Genomic DNA, 20,875 nt, shown 5'->3' with positions numbered 1-20,875 from the left:
TTCACCAGCATCCCCAAGACTTTGGATGATTTTCAGAATGCATAATCGGAAAATGAGAACCAAGACAAACTGATTTCCCTTTCTATCTTTGTACAAAGTTAACATTAAAAAAGTTGAACGTTTATAGTGATGTCAGTGGAGACCTCAGCTTTTGCCACTGTGTGCAGATCTGCCAGTAATTTATTTCTAGGCACAATTAATGATGCACTGAGTATAACAAATGGGTTGGGGGTAATTTAGGGAATCACTGCACTGGATCCCTAGATATCTCTACAACAGCACAATATACGGATTTCCTTCCACCGATTAAATTAATTAAGCCTTTACTCAAGTCTGCTACAGCCTTCACATGCAGAGCGATAGAAGCCAATGAAGATAGGGTTACATGGCATTTGAAACAAATTTTGAAGTAATCTGCTGCCACTGATGGGATGGGGGGGTGGGAGGGGGGTGGTGTCAGGGTAGACAAAGTGGCAGTAATCAAATGGCATGAAAAGCAGTCTTTAAAATTATTTTTAAAACCCCACAGAAAATGGATAATATTTTCTCACTGAAGGGAGACTTAAAAACTATGAAGTAGCAAAAATATAACAGCAAGGAATCTTTTCTGTTGTGGAGACTACGCATGCACAAGTCAGCAGAATAAAACAAAAGATCCACCTCAGATTGTGGCTGGGTGGGCGAAGATTAAAACACCCAGGGTGCAATTTTCTTAACCGGACAGAGTTCTAAGTGATTTTCCACTGTGCAATGGCAAATATTCCTAATTGTGTGTGGAAGTTGAACAAACAAGGAAAAATTGACTTTCTGACTGCTTACAAAGAACTTCTGTCTCCGAGGACAGGACATCTGAAATGCATTACTCTGAAATTCAATCATTATGGAGCATGACAACTTTAATGTTATAAATTCAGCTGGAAAGCAGGCTAGGATCGATGAAAGGTTCCATTGTTAAAAAAAAAAGAAATCCATCTCAAAAACCATAGGAATGGTCAAATATATCCTAGAAATGACATGCCCACAGTACACGAAAGATATTTATATTTATTTCTCCCAGCTATGGATTTTATCTGGTATTAATCCAGAATTTTTACCCATTTACAGTGGTGAACTAAACTGGGATTGCCTCTTCCACATACTCACCGTGAGCCAGTCCCTGAATTCCAGCCACAAGGTGTTCACCGCTGGTCACTGCTTGATAGCGGATAGATTCCCGCTCGGCCTGGTGTCTGGTGTCCATCGTCTTTCCCAATCCATCTGATAAAGTCCCTGCAAACTTTAGGAGGGAGAAAAATAAATTGATACTTTAAAAGGCAGAGAAGTGAGGCACAGCAGCTCACTAGTAATGCGCACTAAACCCAAAATCCAAATGTACACCAAATTCAGCAGACGACTCTTGAATGAATGTCTCCCTGCCAAACCCCCACAAAAGATCTGATGCAATTACTTGCATTGAAATTTTCCCAGTAAACAAAGAATTTGCGTAGACAATTCCAGTTACGTGGGTCAGCAACACAGGGTAAATTTTCCGCTTGCATGGTCCTGGCGCGCACACTCCCCAGCTAGGAGTGCATAATGGTACAAATGTAAACCTGGGAATCTTCCTGATCTGTACAGTTCAGCTATTGACTGCCTTAGCCAGTTTAGCAATTAGAGGTCCAAAGCTAAACTGGCTCGCTCACTAATATAATAAAAACAAAGTCTGATCCAGTACTGATATTATGTGATTAGATGTCACTAGTCCAGTTAGACCATGCCACACTTTTACAAGGCACAATATCACATTTAGGGGCAGATTATTATTACACCAACTTTTTCTCTCTGTTGGTTCCTTAACTCTAAATTGGACATTGGAGTCTAAATTACTTCCTAGATTCAGAATCCAGTTCGAACAGTTAATTCCGGAGGCTTTCAGAATGGTTTTATTTCACAGAAAAAAAAAAGGGTATTGGAGTTACCAGCATCTCACATAGACTAAGCTACACACTGTGATAAGGATGGCAGAACAAGGTTTCTGTACAATTCCAAGAGATGAATTTTTCATCCTGGCTGTGGCCAGAAAGGCATATTTACTAAGCATAGGAGACAAGCCAAGGATATTACACAGGATAAAAAGTTCCTTTTTGGAGGGAGGGGGATTCTAAGCTCCTTAACACCTTATTCCAATAATAGTCAAGTAAACGCTGAAAGTTGCCAGATCTGTACATGTTTAAACATAACAGCCACTGGACATCCGATTCCTGGTATCTACAACATAGGTTCTTTCCCTTCAGCAGGTTTAAGGTAAATGGATGATCTGCTTTCATGGGGACGCCACATTGGGCCTAAAACTGTAGCAGTCAGACCAGTTTCACACTCCTGCGTACACTACATTAACTGCTCTACCCTGTATGATCTTTTCCATCACAATCACAGTTTAAAAATGAATACTGTAGCTTCTTCCAAAGAAATCTATGAGGATGGAGCTCAGCTTAGTAGGTACATGCACTTCTCCATATGAAACTGCGCTATACAGACCAGGGAACTCCCAGGTTCAAACCCTGGTGTGTGCTGATTTAAGCTGCTTTTTAAAAAATATTTTATTAATCCCAGCAAGTTTACTTTCAGGTTGCAGTCAGCTAGACAAGACTTGTGCGTCCGGAACTGGTGTCACTTGCACAGGTCTCGAGCAATATAAAGGCAGCTTTAGTGGATCTCTGCTGGGGCTACACCAACAAGATATTAAGGGGAACAGATAAAGAGAAGCTATTTCCGCTGGTTGGGGATTCTAGGACTAGGGGACAGAGTCTAAAAATTAGAGTCAGACCTTTCAGGAGTGAAATTAGGAAATACTTCTACACAAAGGGTGGTAGAAGTTTAGAACTCTCTTCCGCAAACGGCAATTGATGCTAGATCAATTGTTAATTTTAAATGGGAGATTGATAGCTTTTTGTTAACCAAAGGTATTAAGGGAGATGGGCCACAGATGGGCATATGGAGATAGGTCGCAGATCAGCCATGACCTCACTGAATGGCGGAACAGGCTCGAGGAGCTGAATGGCCTACTCCTGTTTTTTTGTTCCCAAGGTTGAAATGAGGGGCCTCAGCATCCCTAGGCTGAGCAGAAAAACTCAACAGCCTTCAGATTGCTATTCAGTGACCCATGGCAGAAAATGCACATTTGCAGATGACTGGTGTGGACAACATTCTGTTTGGCCATAAAGTCCGCGGGCTCACACATGAAGACTGCCCACTTGGGTAAAGTACTGAAGTAGGCCAAACCTGGTGGAACTGTGCAGCTCCTTCATGAGAGGGAGGTAGAAAGTCAGAAGAGAACAAAAACCTTGATCATTCTAGAAATGTAATTATGGCCTGACGTAACCTAACATTAGCACAATGTCCATTTGTTCGCTGTTTATCTGAACAGTGCAGCCTGCCTGCAGTCTGATTGGAGTGCGAATAGTCAGCCAATAAAAACCATGGCAATGATTTTTTTGGTGCTGAGCCCAGCATGCGTTGCCTGAACTGTCAACAAAATCTCGTATAAATGACCCCCACCCCCATTTGACAGCTGATACATAAAGAAACAGCCCATCTCCAGGACTTAATTTTGCAAAAAAAAATTAATAGTACAGGTGAAAAGTTCACCTCTTACAAGCAGACAGAGCCACTCCAAAGAACGCAGTTAATAGTTCAACAATGAGAGTTTTTTTTTCAGATTACTGTTCCAACAGCTGTTCTACATTGTTGCTTCAAGAGTTCAATAGTTTACATGGCAATTATTACATGTTGAATTCTCCTACAAAATGATTAGGTTACGTTCCAAACATGAAGACTATATTGTGGTTGTAGTGCACCCTCCAGCAAGTTCGATGCTGGATAGAGAGGCAGAGTAATCATTCAAAAAGAGGGCGACAGCTAACCAGGAGCTTCTAGTGCGGTCTCTTGTGAGGATCTATTCTGAAATAAGGGGAGGTCACGACTAAAAACAATTCTTTTACTGAGCCATACCGGCCAGAAGGTCCCAAGTCTGATCCCTGGTCTATGTTACGTTAGTTAATCTCATTTGAGGCAGCAGTAGGCGCGCTACCATTGGTCTCAGCACCCATGGGAGGCAAAACTCAGGCCGTAGTTCAAGTTCCTATTGATATAGACAGTCTAGGTTCACACAGTGGCTAGAGTGGAATTTGTTAGTAGAGATACACCCCTCTCTCGCCCTGTGTAATCATTGATCCCACGGCAGGGGACAAATTGCAATGGTCATTATGCATAGTGATACTGTAAACTTTACCGTGAACATGCCCCCATGTCAGAATTTCTAGCAAAATTCCAAAATGTGTTAAAAGATGTGTTTACAATTTTATTAGAAATGCCAAAGTATTAGTGGATGGATTTCTGTCACTACAAATAGTAACCAAACAATTCTCTCCTTCATAACCTTTAGTGCTGTCAACTCGCAGGTGCCTTTGCTAATTTTTTAAGAAAATGAATTTGCATTTATCATGCACCTTATTGCACCCCTCAAATGCCCCAAAGCACTTCACATGGAATGAATTAAAGCTGTTTTGTCAGGAAAGACAGGAGCTATTTTGTGCACAGCAAGATCTCACAAACAGTGATGAGATGAATGATGGTGATGTTAAGTCAAGGCATCAGCCGAACTCTTCTTCGAATAGTGTCACTTGCCATCTGAATGAATGGAACAGGCAGTTGTCTCAGCTGATGGACGGCACCTTTGACAATGCAGCATTTCCTCAGTACTGTATGGAAGTGTCAGTCTAGATGACAAGTTAAAGCCCTGGAGTGGGGTTTAAGCCACAATCGCCTGACTCTGAGGCAAGAGTACGATCAACTGAGGCAAGCAACACTTTTAGAAAAAAACAAGATAGCACGCAACAAAGTTCATCATTATGGGACATTTTTCTAAAGACACAAAGGGAGTGTTTGGTAAAGTTCATGTTTTTTTTTTTTTAAACAGGCAAACAGGACAGATCATCATCATCGTGATTTAAAAATAATTGAAGACATTTGTTCAGTAAAGTTCATGATCACAGGATTTATTTTTAAAAGACGGGGAAAGCATCAAGGTTTATTTTCAAAAAGGTAATGGGAAAGCTTGAGTAAAATTTTCCCAGTATGGGTAGGACAAAGAAAAAAAAACCACAAGGCATTAACTGCTCCACAAAATTAGTGCAGACAAAAGTCCATTTATGATAGTTAGTTAACAAAAAAACTGAAAACTTTATCTGCAACTTTTCTTAAGCCATTACTGACTCCTGGTCAAGTCAGGTTCAGAAAGACCATCTCTGGAAGTCAGCTTTTGATGCTTACACTACTGTTAAGCGTGTCATGCTCGTGGTAATGTAGTTAATCAGGTCTTCCCAGCCTCTGCAGCCAGCTGCATGAGATCTGCTTGGTCAGAGCTGCCGCCACTTAACATTGGAAGCCTAGCAGTGGAATCGTAGAGCCACAAAGAACTGGATGCTCTCCTGGATTCCAGCCTAAACAAGTACAGTATAAAAGCATTATTTAATGTAGAAAGAATGTTTATTTGGGGGGGGGGGGGGGGGGGGGAGAGGAGGGGGAGAAGAGGTGGAGGGGAGAAGGGGGACCCGCCATCTGTTCTAATTCAAGGATGCAACATTTTTTCAAAATTCATTAAATCACTTTTTCCCCTTGAAAAAAAGATATTGAAATACATCCTTCTTTTTTTCCGTCTTTATCAAATATGTTTCCTCATTCTCGTTTTTCTTCATCTTACTTTGAAAGATCAGAAACTTGTGCCCCATTGCTCCAGGTCTTTACACTGAGCACATGGAGAGAGGACAATGACAGGCTTTTACACTGAGCACTCAGAGAGGGAGGACAGGTTTTTAAGCTTAATACGTGGAGAAAGAAGGACAACAATGCTCTTAATGCCACAAGTGAAGGTCTCACTTCCACAAAATATTACTCCTATCTCACGAAGATTACAGAGAACGGAGCTCTCTCGATGACTCAACGAGCTTGTCCAGTGAATAGCTGAACCACACAAAGTCTCAAGTTTTATATCAGTTTGGTGCGGAAATCACTGATCTCAACCATGGTGTTTGCAAAATTGGCGTCCCAGGTTAAGAAAGGGAAAATTTACAAAGGTTTCCACTCCCAAAGACCCATGCTGGAACACGTGCACGTGAGGCGAGAACAGGATCAGACATGGATGTGGTGCCCTGCATAATCAAATCATTCAGGAGAAGAGCGGAGAATTGAGTATATTTGGATAAAAGGAGAAAATAAAAAGCAAATGTTTATAACTAATTCTCATCACCTTATTTACCTGTAAAGTACTGAAGATAGCATTTCATTATACTGGTAATCCGTCGGAAGTTTGGTTTTATGAAATACTCAACTCATATTTTTGAACCTTAAAAAACCCACAATGGCAGGTTTATTTTAAGAATAAAACAAAATTGCTCAGTGTCAGACAAAAGCAGAGACTGGCCCGGCCTGTTTTTGCACCCTGCTTACACTCCGTGCCTAGGGCAAAGCACATTCACAAGATCACAACACAATTATGGATGAGGAAGGCCTTTTGGCTCATCTTATTTCATCTATGCAGAGAGATCCTAACGTCGCCCCAATGTAGCATCCAATTGTTTCTTAAATGGATTCTAGGGATTTTGACTCACTAGTCTAACCTTGAATTTAATGCATACATTGATCACTTTGTGCAAAGAATTTCCTGATATTAGTTCTAAAATTACTGTTTACTAGTATGAACCCATGTCCTCTAGTTCTACACTTGCAGTTTATTTTCAAGTACCATTCCAGGGTAACTTTCTCTATACCCATAACAATCCTATATCTCACATGCCTTCTTTCTAGACTAAAAGGCCCAAGTCTTTCCGCATAGCTCAGACCCTTGACACTAGGGATCTGCCTTGTGGATCATCTCTCCCCCCACCTCCAGCACTTGAATGCCTCTCGTTTCTTGGCAACCAAAACTGGATGCAGTATTCAAGGTGTAGTCTGAGCAGGGCACTATAAATTTTGATCGCTATGTAGTTCAACGTCCTTTGTTTGTCTCTGCATTGGTTGGACATGTTTAGTGCCAAGTCTATTACTCTTCCAGCTTTATCTTTAGCTGTTTCAACACAATTCATAGAGTATGCATGCCATCATTTTTTCCACCTGTCTGCACTGAATGTCATCTGCCATTGCTCTGCCCACTTGCATATCTTGTCCAACTCATTCGGCAATATCTAAGCTGATTCCACTGCCCCATCGAATTTGGCATCATCTGCAAATCTGACCACTTGCCATGGAATTTCTCATTCTAGGTCATTTATATAAATTAGAAATAGTTCCAATACCGAGCCCGAAAGCACCTCACTCACTACTTCCCTTCAACTTTGACACAAGTCTAATACCAGTCAGCCAGTTTCTTATCATTTCCCAGGTTAACAGCTTTGAGTTTAATTAATAGACTTATGTGACACTTTATCAAGAGCCTTTTGGAAGTTGAGGTACGCCACATCATAGAGCTTACAGTCTACGTGGGTTCTCGCTGCTTCAAAGAAGTCAGGGACATTGGTCAGTCAGGATTTTCACCTTCTAAAACTATGACTACTGTGTTAACTAGGTTATTGTACAAATGATCCTCAAGTTTACTCCTGATAATCAATTCTATTATTTTACATGGAATGGTAGTAAGACACCGTATGAACCCGTTTCCAATGTACTAGTAATTCCAAATTGTCCACTAACTCCTTCATAATTACTGTCAGTCTCACAAATCTCCTCTCCAGTCTCAGAACTCTGGGATAAATACCATCTATCCTTGGGGATTTATTTGTTTTGACCCATTTAGACACACGCAGGATGTCAGCACAGAAAAACAATTAGCAGCTTTTCCAGTCAACAACATGCAATGCTCACTTGAAATGATCAGTGTCTTGGGGGGTGGAGAGAAACAGTGAGTGCAAAAACATGAAGCGTCAAACACATTATTTCCTACAGCTGATAACAGTATCCATGCAATCCTGTGAATTAACTGGATATTTTTCTCCCACATTACCTGGTTCATATATAAAATTACTTCCAGAGAAAGCTGGATAAAAATTGCATGCTGATTACAGAATGATAACACTGTACCATGCCTTACCAAAGGGGCACTAGCACACAGCTTCACACCCAGATGCCTGTATAAATTCAAAATTTTCCCCAAAATAGACCCCTTTAGAAAAAGAATGACTGCTTTAATAATTCCACTTAAAGGCCTAAATGATAAAGCTCTGTGTCCTACAGCTTCCAGCTAATACAGCTGCTTTTTTATATTGATGTCAGTGGGGATGTTAGTGACATGGGGGGAAAAATTCGGTATCGCCCCATTTGGGGCACCGTTATTGGCCGTGCACAAAGTTTAGCGCCTGGCGCTAATTATCGCCTCCGACAGCAAACTTGGCTTTTATCGCGCCTGGAGGTGATTGGAGCGCTAAATCAGGCGCTTCACACCTGTTTTAAGGCGCAAAGGCCAAGGAGTGAGGCGCTACCTCAGAGCGCTGGCGAAGCAAGGAAGGGCAAATCAAAATAAACCTGCAAAGTGCTGCTCAGTACCCAAAACCCCTTCACACAGCGTTGAATCTCTCCAGAAGTCTCTCTCTCTCTCTCAGAATGCGTGGTGCAAAAATGTCACCGACAAAAAAAAGGCAGGAAGCGGTCGCCTTTAAATAGCGCTCCCCCAGTCCTTTTCTGACAGCATAACGCTCCCCTCAACCTGTCGTTGCTAGCGACAGGCAGGGGGCGCCACTCAATATCCGGTCTGGGACACTAACGGGGCGTTGCGCACTCGACTGACGTCACAATCTGCCGGCGCAGGAGATCGTGGCAATAGTGTTTAGCGCTGCCGCAAAATGTCTAGTTAATTTCGCGAGCGGCGCAAACATCGCCACGCCCGGGCGCTAGTTGCTTTGCGCCCCTCTTAAGGCGCTAACGGGAGGCACAAACAACTGAATTTTCCCCCCATTGTCTCGAAGCATGGTCATTGTGCAGCTATTGGTAATCTCAAAATCGTGCTGGATTCACGAAGCTGGGAAGAGCTAGTTAAAAAAATGGTTTACTGAACCCATGAGAGTTTTACTGGTGGTTGTACAAGACCTGCATCGTGGGCAGAAACCCCACTGACACCAATATAAAAGCAGCTCATGATAGATAGCCAAGGAAGACTCAAAGGCACCTTTATACTGCAAGAATTCAGGTTGGATTATGGGAGATTGCGATCTTTCCACCAACTCCCCATGGTTTCACAGGTCTCTTACCTAAGGCAGCAACTGTAGACCCACTATTGGGTCCCGTGAATTACTGCTGGATGTGTTGGCTCCACTTTTGGCCAGCATCCAATGGAAAATGGCACAGGGCGGAAATGGAAATGGAGGTCCCAGCAATTCAATGTAGGGGTGCTCTCCTGAAACTGGTGCTACAACATACAACATAAGCATCTAAAAATGTATCAGATGCCTTGAACCAGAACACTGAATGTTTTCGCCATTTAGCTTCAGGGCTTCCAAAGCCATTTTCTCTCACAATACACCGCCCACAAATTCAATTATATTCTTTGCAATGGGGGTGGGGGTCGTTGGAAAAAAAGCAGTGAAGGTGATACTCATCCATGGGAGTAACAAACATTTTCACTGAAATAACCTGTTGTATCCAGTTCTCATCTTGTCCCCTATTAGCAGCATTCCAAACAAGGCAATACTTAATTAAAATAAAAACAGAAAATGCGGGAGAAACTCAGCAGGTCAGGCAGCATCTGTGAAGAGAGAAACAGAGTTAACGTTCCAGGTTGATGACCTTGCGTCAGAACTGGAAAAAAGCAGGAAATGGAACAGATTTTTAAGCAAGTGAAGAGGCTGGTAAAGTGGGGAGGGGATGAAAGAACAAAAGGGAAGGTCTGTGATAGGATAGAAGGCGGAAGAGGTTAAGAGACATTAAGAGATGGTGCAAAGCAAAAGGAGATGGCAATGGGACAGGTTAAGAAACAAAGGATGGCTCTAGATGAAGTGTAAATTGTGCCGGCAGAATGAGACAGCTGCCATGTGGGGGAGAAGAAAAACAGACAAAAAGTGTGGATTAAAAAAAAATCTTTCTATATATTGTTGTGTCTGTGTGTTGATAGAGACACTGAAGACAGGAGTTGGTTTCATAGGTGTTTACTAAACAAAGTCTGGAGGGGAACTAACTGATACAACACAATATACAGGCTTATATAGCCCGAGTGGCCATTACCGGCATTACAGTACACGTGGGGCTCTTAAAGGCACATACACTACATATATGATAGGGGCCGAGGTTAGGATCTGAAATTGTTGAACTCTATGTTAAGTCCGGAAGACTGTAAAGTGCCTAATCGAAAGATGAGGTGCTGTTCCTCGAGCTTATGCTGAACTTCCGTGGAACAATGCAAGAGGCCGAGGACGGTGAGGTCTGAGTGGGAGTGAAGTGGTGAATTAAAATGACAGGCGACCGGAAGCTCAGGGTCCCCCATACGGACTGAACGGAGATGTTCCGCAAAGCGGTCACCCAATCTGCGTTTGGTCTCCCCAATGCAGAGGAGACCACATTGTGAGCAGCGAATACAGTATACTAAATTGCAAGAAGTACAAGTAAATCACTGTTTCACCTGGAAGGGGTGTTTGGGGCCTTGGACAGTGGGAAGGAGGGAGGTATAAGGGCATGTGTTGCATCTCCTGCGTTTGCACGGGAAGGTGTCGGGCGAAGGGGAAGGGGTGTTGGGGTGATAGCGGAGTGGACAGGGTGTCGCGGAGGGAGCGGTCCCTACGGAATGCTGAAAGGGGATGCGAGGGGAAGATGCATTTGGTGGTGGGATCACGCTGGAGGTGGCGGAAATGGCGGAGGATGATCCGTTGAATGTGGAGGCTGGTGGGGTGAAAAGTGAGGACAAGGGGAACCCTGTCGTGGTTCCGGGAGGGGGGGGGGGGGTGGGGTGAGGGCAGAAGTGCAGGAGATAGAACGGACACGGTCAAGGGCCGTGTCAACCACTGTAGAGGGGAATCCTCGGTTGAGGAAAAAGGAAGACATGTCAGAAGCACTGGTATGGAAGGTGGCATCGTCAGAGCAGATGCGGCGGAGGCAGAGAAACTGGGAGAATGGAATAGAGTCCTTACAGGAGGCGGGGTGGGAGGAAGTGTAGTCCAAGTAGCTGTGGGAATCACTGGGCTTGTAGTGAATACTTAATTAAAGCCACTTTTATATTGTAGAACTGCTTCAGGAAATGATCCTATAGTTGTGTCTCCAGGTCCCAGTGCTCTGTAATCTGCCCCATTTATATTGGGGTTGCATCCAAAGTAACAGGAAAAACAACTGCCCATGTAGTTATTTTAAAGCTGCACTCTTTGACTTGGTTTCTACCTGCCATACCTTCTCCAATAACTAGATGGCTTGCTCAGTGAGTGAAAAACTATTAAGCCTGCTGATGTAGTGCACTGCTGCACTTAGAGTGGGACAAACCTGCCTGCACGGAGCTGCTGACATAAGCCACATTAACAGCAGCGGGCATGCTAACCATCACTCAGTGTGTGAGGGACAGCAACGCAACAGACTCTCCTTGTTATTCAAATGTTATCGATCATCCGTCAACCTTGTGCAACATCAACACGAAGACTGGTTGAAATACTCCCTAACTTTTTTTCACTTCTTGAATACCCACTGGCAGATGTACTTGGGGTCTGCACACTCCCTGAATAACCATCAAGACGTGGTGGAAAGACAAGACCACCTGTCCTTAAGATTACAGAAAAATTCTTCCAATTAGTCCCAGACCCACGTGTTCAATAATTGAACCGCTCCCATAAGTGATTCCCTCGTTCCTTCAGTGTCAGAATAGACTCACACTGGCCAATAACTAAATTATACCATAGCACAGTTTAGGGGCAGAACAATGGTGCCCCTTTATGATCTGAACCAGATATTCATGCCCATTTGTGTCTCCCCAATCTTCTAAAAGGCAGGTTGAGAAAACACCTGGTAAGACACTGCCAGATATGAATTGCTAAGCTGATTTCACAGCAAGTGATGATACAGAGCAACAGTTTGATCAATCATTACAACTTGTCTTTGTGTAATAATATAAAAATAATGGACATACTATAGCTCCCCACATCAGTTGGTTGTCTTGCTTGACTTAGACAAAATTGCTCCCAAGCATCCTCTGCATTTTCCTTCCAAGCCTGCCCAAAGCTTACTCTCAAAGCTTTCTGTTTTAAGAAACTGACAGCTTGTGTGTCTTTCTGCCCTATATTTTATCTGTGTTCACAACTGGAGAGGGCTTGTGTCGGTCATCCCCTACCTAGCATCAAGGACCAGGGACCTCCCAACACAATGGGTCTGAGGCGTTATTGATTATAAAGACAGGGTGTGAGGTGTTATTGATTACAGAGACAGGGTAATGAGTTGCTTAATGTTTGAAATCTTTGGGAAAAGCTTGCATTTTAACCACCTTTCGCCTCAATGCCTTAAAAAAATACTTGTGTGTGAATATACATTGCTTTAAGTCTTTGTGCAAAAATGGTCAAGAAATCCCGAAATGTGACAATCAGCAATGACAAGTCAGTATTTGTTGCCAATTCTCCACAAGTGTAGTCTGGGGTAAAAATCTTCCATCTCTTCATGCTGAGTTTAAATCTTCTGCTGAAAGTGATGTGTGATTATATGTGAGTAAATATTTGAATGTAATTCTCCAGTCACTTTCTGCCCCAGGGGGAACCATGCTGCCCTGCCGGTAATTTAATACCATTCAGCATGTGAAGCGGGTCAGGGCAACGCAAACACGAAAGCGGCTTTGAAACAGGGTTCAGTGGGGCACCAGGGCTGTTGGGCCGGCGGCAACCCGAAAGTTTATTTACTGTTTGCACCAAGGCCAGCGGCTGGGAAGATCTGGTAAAAACATTGGCAACATTGCATCTGCAGCAGCCAAGAACCCCCTCAGTTTTCCCAAGGGTCTCCCAGGGGCAAATGTAAACCGCTGCCGTTTTGTGTCTGCGCCCTGCCCTTGCAGGACAGTAGCACACTGCTCACTCTACTGCCCCTTCACATTGCAGTAATGTGGCTGGTGGCGGACCCAACTTCAGGACGGTAAGCCTGCTGCCTCCAGATCAACAGAAAACCTTAAAAAGCAATTATCCCAGGGAGGCAGCCACCCAGCAATAGCAAATGTAAACAAACAGCTGCTGCCTACCATTCTTTCTGGCTGTGCATAAGCCCACACAGGACAACATTACACTTTCTGCTTGGCGACCTGCTTAGACCTCTCCAGGCACCTGGGAAACACTGAACAGCAACAAAATGGGCAAATCTGACTTTCAAATGACTGTACATGCAAAAGATAGTTCATGTTTCAGTGTGAGATTGATGCTGTGGAGTCAGCCTTGCAGTATTAATTGGGCAGTTCACAGTGCCCGCTGGAGCAGTTCTGGAACATACAGAAGGCATCAGTGGACATTTGGCGGAGCAAGATTTGGGCTCTTTTCTAACGTAACAGAAAACAAATGGTCCAGTTGCTGTTTTTCCTGAGCATGACTGAACAAACGTGTGGCTATTTGCAGGGTCCTGAGGACTCTTGTTATTCTTGCTGTCACATTCTCTGAGCTCCAGCCCTTAATCAGCTCCCCCCTCTTGTCGTTAGCTTGGGGCAGTAATGCATTCTGACAATAGCACATTGGCGATTTAACCTGGGAACAAACTCCCTACTGGGCTGTCTGTGTGGATGTCTGATTAGCTAGGTAGTCCAGTGGGCCCCCCTCTGAGCTGTCTCCACAGATGCCTGATTAGGTTGGTAGCTCCCTCGAGCAACCCCCGTGGATTTGCCCCCACAGATGCCGAATGGAAATTGGTTTGTGTTACTGGCCTGAGTGACTGATCCCTGTAGGGGTCCCCAAACTGGTTCATACACAGGACAGTCAAAAGTCCACACTGTGAACTTGGAATGACCCCAAATGCTGGCTTCCTTCGCAGGTTCATCCAGAGGGCAGCCACAGTTTGTTACATAGACGTGATACTCTGTCCCTGGGTAACAACAAGCACATCAAACAAACCAACCATTTTAGTCCGACAGTAGCACACCACCAGTTACAAGAAAGAGAACAGAACATCCCACTTAAGTCAATGAGAAGTGCCTTTTTAAATTAAATAAACACTCAGTGAAGTGGAATTAAAGATGCAAAATACAGTTCACAGCAACATTTGCTATGTAGATTACAGTTCAAGCTGGTATTCCTCACCATTAAAAATTTAATTTGACAATTCTGGTGATGGAGTCTGACATAGAGGAGGGTAAATTTTGTGATGCTGCGTCCCCAATATAAGCTCAATCATGTTCTATTGGAATAACATTAGTTGATGGAGATATTTAAAACCTGGGCAAAAACAAGCTCCTTAAAAGGTGCTCTTCCGGCATCCTGTTCGGGAAGAGAAATGCCCGAGTGCCACTCTCCCACTTTTACGCTTGGACTGGAGAGCCAGTTTCTGAAGGCGTGCTAGGCTCACTTCCGCATAGAGCAAAATGCACAGGGCTGGCTGTCTGCGTTCACACAGTGTTTGGGTTCCTGGAAACTCAGCCTGGTTCGCTATAGCTACTTCTAAATGGGGTTAAGTGCCGTGGTAGTGCCACCGGCTCCCAATGCATGGGGCCCACACCATAGGAATTAACCTATTTTGAAGTTGCCACTGGCTGCTTGAGACCGGTGTATCCAGAGTCAGTGGCAGTACAGCAGTATAAAAGCATCTTATCGAATCCACCCAATGGCTGGAACCTGAATTCCCTTTGCAATAATGCTTAAGAACAGAAAATTCACAGCATGTGAAAGATTAATATCTCGGGTGCAGCCTTTCATAAAGAATGAATCATACCCCAAATGTTAACACTTTTCTCTTTCGGATGCTAACTGACCTGCACATGTGCAGAACGTTCTGCTTTTGGTCAGATTTCTATCACTTGCACGGTTTAGTTTTTATCAATTTCTTTACCAGGTCATTTGCAACAAGGTTTAGCTGCCCTCCTGCAAAAGAAAACTGTCGTCTTCCCATATTACAAGAAACTCTTTGGTATCCGGCACCGGCGTGTTGCCGGTTGATCAAAAATTCCGGATGACGGAGAGGGTTATTTACCGAGGCTATTTTTAACAAAGAAAAATTAAAAAAAATGTGCAGTATACAGTAATTGGGTACTCACCTACAGAATGTGTTAAATGGATGGTGGAAGATGCTTGATTAAGTACAGTACTGCCAGAAGCGTGGGAGACACACAGTACCCCTGTAAAATGGCGGATCAGAAGAGACTACTGGCAGCGCGGGAGAGTCAGACTCCTGTTATTGAGGTGTTCGGATCTCCGACAGCGCCAAGAGGCCGAGTAGTGGCAGTTTGGAGAACTACCCCCACTGACTAACTCAGCTACCGCGGGAGACTCGGACTCGGCAACATTGCCGGTTACTGAGGTGTTGTTTTCGGAGTGAGAATTTTGCCGGTTAATAGGGAATTCCGGATATTTAGGTGCCGTTTAAACGAGAGTTTCCTGTATGTCAATAAAACCACTGAAACATTTTTCAAGGGTATATACAGACATTCGTATAATTTTGCTATTCAGTTAAAATATTAAGTCCTGTTAGCACTCGTTAACAAATAGCAAAACACTATCGATGCAACGTTCCCAGCAAATGATAATTCACATTATAAAATAGCACAATGAAGTTCTGTCAGTAAATATCCAGCATAAAAAATGCATCCTCACACAACAGCTCAGGATGGCTTTATTACGAGAACACTACTAATGTGAGTGCAACGGACATACTCCAGCCAGTCAGACCCTTCCCACCCTGGAAGACTTTATGGCTGCAAAAATCTCGTTGCTCCTCATCTCCCCCATATCCAGCAGGTTGTAAATTATAAACTGCATCAAAATTGTTTTGGGAAAGTTGATTTCTCCACTAGTCTACAGAGTACAACATTTACAGGACAAAGTTAGCAGAATCAGATAAAAGAAAAGTAACGAGAGTTTTACACTATTGTTGATTAAACATTTGTTGCGGCAATTCTGAATAACATCATTGCATCCTCACATATAATCGTACTGGATTGGTCAGGTTACAAAAAATTTGGAAAAATAATGAGCAAATAAGGGATAAAAGTTTCCAAGTGACCTTTCGATGCACTGTGGTACAAACAGGGTGCTGTAAATTATTTTGGATGCAACCTAAAACCATATAAAATGGAACATCTGCAGATCCCTGCATAAAACTGGGCAGCTGGTTGTTCATCACATGGATGGAGTCAGACAGTCTTGTTTAACACTTTTTTGCGCTTGAAAGCTAATTATTTGTCCAATAACATCACAATCCTGGACACTTATTACAATACAGCTTAGAAATTATAGGTGAAGATACAATGCTTGTATTCAGAATACACTTGTATCAGGAAAAGTGTAAAAATCTTGTTGCTTTTCCTTCCTATCAGTGTTTTAAAATCAATTTCCACATAATTTACAACTTGCAGTATAACGAGGAAGGTGAGACCCACTGAAGTTATCACTGGTTTTGCAGTTTGTTAAATGTGAGACAGGACTGCTACTTAATATAACTTTTATGTGAACAAAAACTGAAGAAAAATGTATCTTTATACATCCCTCTAGTTTATTCAACTCCCTCTAGTTTATTTACATTCATGTGAACTACAACAAGAAAAATATTTAAAGTGATGTCTTAAGAAGGAATAATTTCTCTCTGGTGACTATATTTAGGATCAAAGTACTGTTTAAACCTAAAAGATAGACAGTGCAGCAAAAGGACAAGTGCAGAGCCAGCTGATGTGAACTTTCTTTCAACCTCGACTGCTTGCCAAGATAAATATGTTGAACTGCTCTCGACGGGTTAGACTTAAACGGGGAGAGTTCACCTAGTGGAGCTCTGTGACAAAATGGAAAAGCAATTATACTTTATATGAACTAAGAACTACCACATTAGTCCGAACTATTCTGAACAAAACCAAAAAATGGCAAACACAGATAACACTCAAAGCTCTTGGTTCCAAGTCATGTTCTGTAATTAATAAGATTAGAAAAACAATTGCTTTTAAAGACTTTGTAAAGTGGATACGAAAAACTCTTGTAAAATAGGATACATGTACACATTTTTTAATGTCACTGTATACATGCTGGTGAGAATTGTACCCCAGCTATACATCCCACTTTCATTTTATATTTTTGCCATCCATTTTATTTATTAATTTTTTTATACGCTTTTCTTCTGTATGTAATCAGTTCATGCTCACCACTGAACTGTTCATCATAAGCACTGGTGGAAGAGTCTGAACGTGGTTTGTAACATTACTTAGTACTTTAGCAGGTTTAGGTCCCGTCACTTGTGTTCACTGCCCTCAACAAGGAAATAGGACTTGGAATAAACCCCATCAAGTTGGGGATTATTCTATTCAACCTCCTTCATGCAACCTCAGTGTTGATATCTAGGCTTTTCTCCCATTTCCTCTTGTGCCCTTTCTAAGCTCATCTCATCTTGTCCATGAAACCCACCTCCTGGTCCCTTGACCCCAAACTCCAACCTCCCTTTCCTCTCCAAGGTCAGTGAACATGCTGTCGCCTCCCAAATTCATGTCCATCTTTCCCACAACTCCATATTTGAATCCCTCCAATCAGATTTCTGCTTGTCACAGCACCAAAATGGCCCTGACCAATTACAAATGACATGCTCTGTGACTGTGGTGCATTATTTTTCCTTGTCCTCCTTTACCTCTCTACACACACCTGTGCGCTGTTATCCAGCTCAGTGGGACTGTGCTCACTTGGTTCCACCCTTATCTATATGACTGGAGCCAGAGCATCTCCAGCAATGGCTTCCCTCCCCACCCCGCAATGTTACCCACGGTTTAGGTAGTGTTGTCTGCTACTGTCTTGACAAAGGGTTTTTACCCGAAATGTTGACTCTATTTTCTCTCCACGGATGTTGCCTGGCCTGCTGAGTTTTTCCAGCATTTTCTGTTGCTGTCTGCTACTCTTCTCAACTTTAGTGATGTCTTGCCTATAGATCTTGTCCCTTCATCCAAGTCTCCCAGTTAAAAAAAAACACAGCAACACTGATATGTCACATTAATAATGCTTGAGTGGAGACTGCCAAAGAATGGTAAATTATGGACAGTTCTTGGTTGCAATCTCATGCTACTAAGCATTGCCCCAAACTCTCCTCACTTAGAACTCTTACACTTGTCAGAAGAAACCGAAACTCCAGCAGTCTGGTCTGGATAGTAATTTTGAATAATTTAAAAACCAGACAGGCCACGAATCATGTGCACTCACCTGTGTGCCCAGATGCCCGATATGTGCTCCTGCTGCATGAAACTCTGCACCTGGAGTACTAAACTGTAAAATTTACCCACATATTACTTGCCCACTGAGTTGGTGGACAATATTGAGCCATCTTCTGTATAAGTGATCATTCACCAGTTACATTACCTCATGTTCCAGTCTAAGGACATAACAAGACTTCTCTAAAATGTACGATAGCAAAATACTGCGGATGCTGGAAATCCAAAACAACAGAAAATGCTAGAAGAACTCAGCAGGCCAGGCAACGTCCGTGGAGAGAGAAATAGAGTCATGTGACTGAGAACTGCCCATAAAGCAGCAGTGTGGGGGCTTTGGCTTTAGAAGCCTGCAAACTGCTGGTACCTTCTATATAAATAAATAAAAACAATGGCCTCACTCCCTCCCCACCCCCCTCCAAATTAAGGTGTGACTTATATGCTGGCAGTAATTATGAAATAGAGAAGTCAAGTAAAGGAGGAAGTACTTTAGTTACAAAGTTAAAAGATAATTCTTAATTACAGGTTATTGTTCTTCCCACAGGATCCCACCCTTTTGATTTCCAGATTCAGTCAAGAGCCACTCACTTCCCGTCAGCAAGTGGTTTGACAGGAAGTGACAGTGATTAGCGTTTTTAAACTTACCTAGATCTATTTTTTTGGAGAACACAAAGTACTCACAGCTGCAGTTCTGTTTGCAGATTATCAAACCCATTGTGCCTGTTTCCAACAGGAGTGTGATGTACGCCCCCCACTCCTGTTTTGTTCAGTCCCAGAAAGGGGGCTTGCTTTTCTTCCAGTCCTAATGGGAGAGTTTACACCCAAAACAGTAACCTGTCTTTTCTCATTACAGCAGCTGCTGTGGTTTTCCAGCATTGTATATTATATATTTTTTAAATTTCCTTGTTACAGCCACCTTCTCTTTTATGTTGCAATTCTTTGTAGTTTAGAATTTGCAAACAAGGTCAGGAACACAAGAGTAAATGAACATTAATTGCCAGAAAATCAGAATCACTACAAATTGGGCACACTGATTCTTTGAACCATGTTTCTTTCCACTGGGCAGACCTCTGTGTTGGGAGTCTCGTCTGACAACATTTACCCTACGTCGATCGCTAAGGTGGCATAGTGGTTAGCACTGTTGCCTCACAGCGCCAGGGACCCGGGTTCGAATCCGGCCTCGGGCAACTGTCTGTGTGGAGTTTGCACATTCTCCCCGTGTTTGCGTGGGTTTCCTCCGGGTGCTCCGGTTTCCTCCCACAGTCCAAAGATGTGCGGGTTAGGTTGATTGGCTATGATTAATTGACCCTTAGTGTTAGGGGGATTAAATACATGGGGTTACGGGGATAGGGTGGGATATGTCTTGGTGTAGGGGTTACGGGGATAGGGTGGGATATGTGTCGGTGCAGGCTCGATGGGCCAAAATGGCCTCTATCTGCACTGTGGGGTTTCTGTGATTTCTGTATTGGTGCTAGTATGCAATTATTAAAAATCACCATTTAGCCAATACAGTTTAGCATCGTGCCAGTAGTGTGTGTGATACTTTTAATTCATTACTTCAATTGCTCCCATCATTACCAATCACAGACTTGTAGTCACCCTAGTGTTGTACAGCTCAAAATGCTCGCTTCATGTACAACTTATGACTGGAAGGGCAAAATCTATAATTATATTGCTGGGCATTTTCACTGTTCAGAAACAAGGAATTCGCATTTATATAGTGCCTTTCACAACCTCAGATGTCCCAAAACGCTTCTCAGCTAATGAATTACTTTTGAAGTGCAGTCCTGGTTGCAAAGTCAAGTGAATATAGTACACACATTTTTGGGGGGGCAGTAGCCGAATTAGCGCCTCACATTTAGCACCCGGGGTGGGAGTACTGCCACGGCTGCTAAATTGGGCTTACTGCCCCGGCGAGGAAGCAGAGCGCTATTTCGGGCACTTCACCTCCTCTTGGGGCGGTGCGTGAGGCGCAAAGCGTGGTAGTGCCATGCGGCCACGCCGCATAGCGCTGATGCGTTTCAGCACCCCTCCCCTTCCGTTTGACAGGCTCCACTAGGGCGGCGTGGTGCCGTGGCTGCAGCCCAGCACAGAGACGTGGTGCTGGACGGCGCAATGGCGGCCACGGACTACGCCAAGAGGGGCCGGCCAAAATAAAAAATGTCAGCACGGGGCGCAGCCATCCTGCCCCTTTAATTAGTGCCCTGCCAGCGGTGTGTGGCCCGGCTTGCAAGGTTGTCGCGGACATCGACCGTGGCAGCCTCGTGGGGCGCAGCCGAATTTCGGCCGTGGGGGCGCTAAGGGCTTGCATCGCTCAGCAATGACGTCATCGCCGGCGGCGCAGAGGCCTGGGACGCTACCGGCGGGAGCGTGGCGTTATCGGCTAGCGCCTCAGTAGCGCCCCGCCGAATTTCTCGGCAGGCGCTATTAGCGCCCCCGCCCGGGTGATAAGCCCTTTGTGCCCAGTTAGCGCCCCCCGGAGGCGTTAACAGCAGGCGCAAGGGAGGCGAATTCCCCCCCCCCCCCCAGGGTGGT

At 43.7% G+C, this 20,875-nt stretch overlaps 1 protein-coding gene across 4 annotated transcripts in view; it reads right to left on the bottom strand.

The window, feature by feature from the left end:
- Positions 1-20,875, bottom strand: part of vps13d (vacuolar protein sorting 13 homolog D) — a 260,231-nt gene that overhangs the window by 51,933 nt on the left and 187,423 nt on the right. For all 4 annotated transcript variants that reach the window (XM_085966919.1, XM_085966915.1, XM_085966916.1 and 1 more), the window contains one exon: positions 1,144-1,276. In XM_085966919.1, the coding sequence (XP_085823045.1) occupies positions 1,144-1,276 (133 nt within the window). The remainder of the gene's footprint in view (positions 1-1,143; positions 1,277-20,875) is intronic.

This window comes from Somniosus microcephalus, chromosome 25 (genome assembly GCF_052327205.1).
Source record: "Somniosus microcephalus isolate GS21.2 chromosome 25, FLI_Smic_1.0, whole genome shotgun sequence".
NCBI classification, from domain to species: Eukaryota; Metazoa; Chordata; class Chondrichthyes; order Squaliformes; family Somniosidae; genus Somniosus; species Somniosus microcephalus.
Note: the sequence above shows the minus strand (reverse complement) of the source record. Positions and strands in the feature narration are given on the sequence as shown.